This window comes from Orycteropus afer, unplaced genomic scaffold (assembly GCF_000298275.1).
Source record: "Orycteropus afer afer isolate SDZICR_OR568_19922 unplaced genomic scaffold, OryAfe1.0 scaffold00502, whole genome shotgun sequence".
Taxonomy (NCBI): domain Eukaryota; kingdom Metazoa; phylum Chordata; class Mammalia; order Tubulidentata; family Orycteropodidae; genus Orycteropus; species Orycteropus afer.
In genome coordinates this window covers 453,367-456,625 of record NW_006922089.1, presented here as the reverse complement: position 1 = coordinate 456,625, position 3,259 = coordinate 453,367, and the positions used below count along the sequence as shown (strand labels likewise).

The following is a 3,259-nucleotide window of genomic DNA, read 5'->3' as shown; positions in this document are numbered from 1 at the left end:
CTTTGACATGGGGCTGCCGTGCGTGGAATTGACTTGATGGTAATGGCTGGGGATCTTTTTCTTTTCTTTTTTTTTTTTTGGTTTGATTGTCAGCCTGGGGGTTGGATTTAGGCTGGGGGTGTCTGGAGGGGTTAGCAGTGGGGAGGCATGGGAAGAGGAAAAGGAGGCGGACTCCTGGGATGGATGGGGCGTGCATGGGGCTGTGAGAGGAGCCTGTTTGTGGGGGTTTTGGGAGTGGGGCTTGTGGTGATGTTACAGGTGGAGAGGGTGAGACGCAGAGAGGTTCAGGGAGGGTTAGGGTGCAGGGCACTGGGTGTGAGTGCCTTAGTGTCTGTGCCAGACGAGACGCCCGGTGGGCCCTGCAGGCCCCCTGCGTGACTGCTGTTCCGCTCCCCTCGTAGGAGGTGAGTGCCTTTGGGGAAGACGGCGAGGGTGACGACCTGGACCTGTGGACGGTGCGCTGCTCGGGGCAGCAGTGGGAACGCCAGGCCTCTGTGCGCTTCCAGCACGTGGGCACGTCGGTGTTCCTGTCCGTCACCGGTGAGCAGTATGGTAGCCCCATCCGCGGCCAGTACGAGGTGCACGGCATGAGTAGCGCCAGCTCGCACAACACCTGGAAGGCCATGGAAGGTGTCTTCATCAAACCCAGCGCGGAGCCCTCCGCAGCACACGATGAACTCTGACCTCCAGGAATGCCTGCACTGAGGGCAGCAGGCTGGACGTCTGCAGGGCCACTGGGCGGGGACTTTGGGTGTATAGGGGTCTTCAAGTGCCTTTGTGATTAAAGAATGTTGGTCTGTGATGGCATTCAGCCGTGGGCCTGGGGTGCTGGGAAGGCGGCAGCCCTCCCTTGGTGGTCCATCTCTTGGTCTGCAAAATCCGTCCCCAGCACAACCAGACCGCCCACTGAGCCTTCAGCAGGCTGACGCTGTCTGTGTCCTCTGTCTGAGGGTCTCTCCTGGTGCTGTGACAGAAATGCCCCACCCGAGTGGCTTTAAAAACCAGAAGCTTATTTTCTCACAGTTCAGAAAGCTAGAAGGTCGCTGAGGGGTGCCAGCACTGTGCGTTCGGCTAGAACCTGAGGGTTGGTGGATTGAACACCGAGCAGAACTGCGGAGGAAGGCTTGGAGACCTTCAGCTGTAAAGATGACAGCCACAAACTGCCCTCTGGCGTGGTCTTCCCATTAACACAGGGGGTCACCATGAGCGCAGTCAACTCAACAGTGATGGGTTTGGTTTGGGGTGAAGGCCGGATGATGGAATACGGGAAGCTGGCTCTGGGGGAAGGCGCTCTGCCAATTTCTGCGGTTCCTTGGTGGCATCTGTCTTCCCCGTTGGTGTTTGTCTCCATGGCCGTGCCGCTCCTTACAGCTCAACAGTGACAGATTTAGGGGACACTCTCCACTAACGTGTTGTTAGGTGCCATTGAGTCAGCGACTCCACGTACAATAGAATGAAACCCTGCCTGGTCCTGCGCCAGCCTCACAGTCCCTGCTGCACCTGAGCCCATCGCTGCAGCCACCGTGTCAGTCCATCTCGTTGAAGGCCTCCCCTCTTTCGTCGACCCTCCACTTTACCAAGCATGACATCCTTCTCCAGGGAATGGTCCCTTCTGACAACATGACCAAAGTAGGTGAGACGAAGTCCGGCCATTCTCGCTTCCAAGGAGCATTCCGGCTGCACTTCCTCCAGGACAGATCTGTTAGTTCTTTAACAGTCCATGGTACTGTCAGCATTCTTCGCCAGCACCACAACTCAAAAGCGTCAACTCTTCTTCGGTCTTCCTTATTCGTTGTCCAGCTCTCACGTGCACACGAGGCGATTGGAAATATCATGGCTTGTGTCAGGCGCACCTTAGTCCTCAAGGAGACATCTTTGCTCTTCAGCACTTGGAAGAGTCTTTTGCAGTACTAATATGGCCTTCTAAAGAAAACCCTATTTACTTCCACAAGTATAGGAGTTAACCCCACCCATTTTTGGGGGACACAGTTCAATGCATCACACACTCAAAGGTGGATCTGCAGGCTCTTCAGGACACCCCAAGTGGGGGGCACACATCACAGAGCCTCTGCCCCGCTCTCTGATTACTGGCGATAGTGATCCCCGCTCCTACCCCTGAGCTTCATGAACCTTCCTCAGAAGGGTCGGGCCTCAGGGCAGGATGTGGGGGAGCCCCATCGGCCATCCGGAATGGATGGAGCTCAGCTTGCCAGCCTCAGGGGGAGGTCCCCCACTCTCCTGGCACCCTTCCCCCAGCAACTACCAGAGCCTGGACACCTACTTGCTTGCTTTTTAAAAAATTTTTTATTGTGATTTGAGTGAAAGTTAACAGAACAAATTCATTTTCCATACAGAAGTTCATACACATTTAGTTTCATGACATGGACTGTAATTCCCCACAATGTAACAGCTCCCCACTTCCTCCCCTTAGTTACCTCTTCCCTGTGTCCTTTCCTACGCATTCCTGCCCCCTGAGCTGTCTCCCTGTGCAAACACTGCCCTTCTGTTCTCCCATGATTGATGGTTCCAAGGAGTGTATCTACCGGATATCAGTGTTCACCCCATATGCCTGTCTGTTGTTTGGCTGGAAGCCACGGGAGTGAGTTCAGTTCCAGACCTGAAGGGTAACTACGGGCCATAGTCTTGGGAGTCCCACCAGATTCTCTCAGATGAGTACGTCTAGTCTTTTTTTTTTTTTGTATGATTTTGAGTTTCGTTCCACATTTTTCTCCCTCTCTATCCAGGATCTCCTGCACCGATCCCCCTCCAAGTGGTTGACAGTGGCAGCCTGGCACCATCTAGTTCTGGTCTCAGGGTGATGTAGGCTGAGGATCACATGGTGTACCAGTCCTTTGGACTAATTGTTTCCATGCATCTTTGATTTTCTTCACTCTTCTTTGTTCTGGTTGAGGAGAGACCCACTGTTGCATCTGGATGGCTGCTTGTAAGCTTTTCAGTCCCAGTCGCTCCTCATCAAAGTAGGATGTAGAACAACGTTTTTGTGTAGTGTGTTATGACAATTGAATTTGATGTCCCCTTGACCATGGTCCCAAGCACGCAGGTCCAACTACTTGCTCCCTCAGAGTTGTTGACTTTGCCTAAGTTATAACTTCTATTTATATGGCCAGTCTTACAGCACAGACATATGTAGAAATATCATCTCTGGTGGCGTAGTGCCTAAGGCATTTGACTGCTAACCAGAAGGCTGGCGGTTCAAACCCACCACCACTCCTTGGAAGGAAGATGGGGCAATCTACTT

At 53.4% G+C, this 3,259-nt stretch overlaps 1 protein-coding gene across 1 annotated transcript in view; it reads left to right on the top strand.

Annotated features, from left to right (window-relative positions):
* Positions 1 to 683, top strand: part of SDF2L1 (stromal cell derived factor 2 like 1) — a 1,835-nt gene extending 1,152 nt beyond the window's left edge. Inside the window, exon 2 of the mRNA XM_007955453.1 lies at positions 402 to 683. Coding sequence (XP_007953644.1) covers positions 402 to 683 — 282 coding nt within the window. The remainder of the gene's footprint in view (positions 1 to 401) is intronic.
* Positions 684 to 3,259: the final 2,576 nt, after the last annotated feature.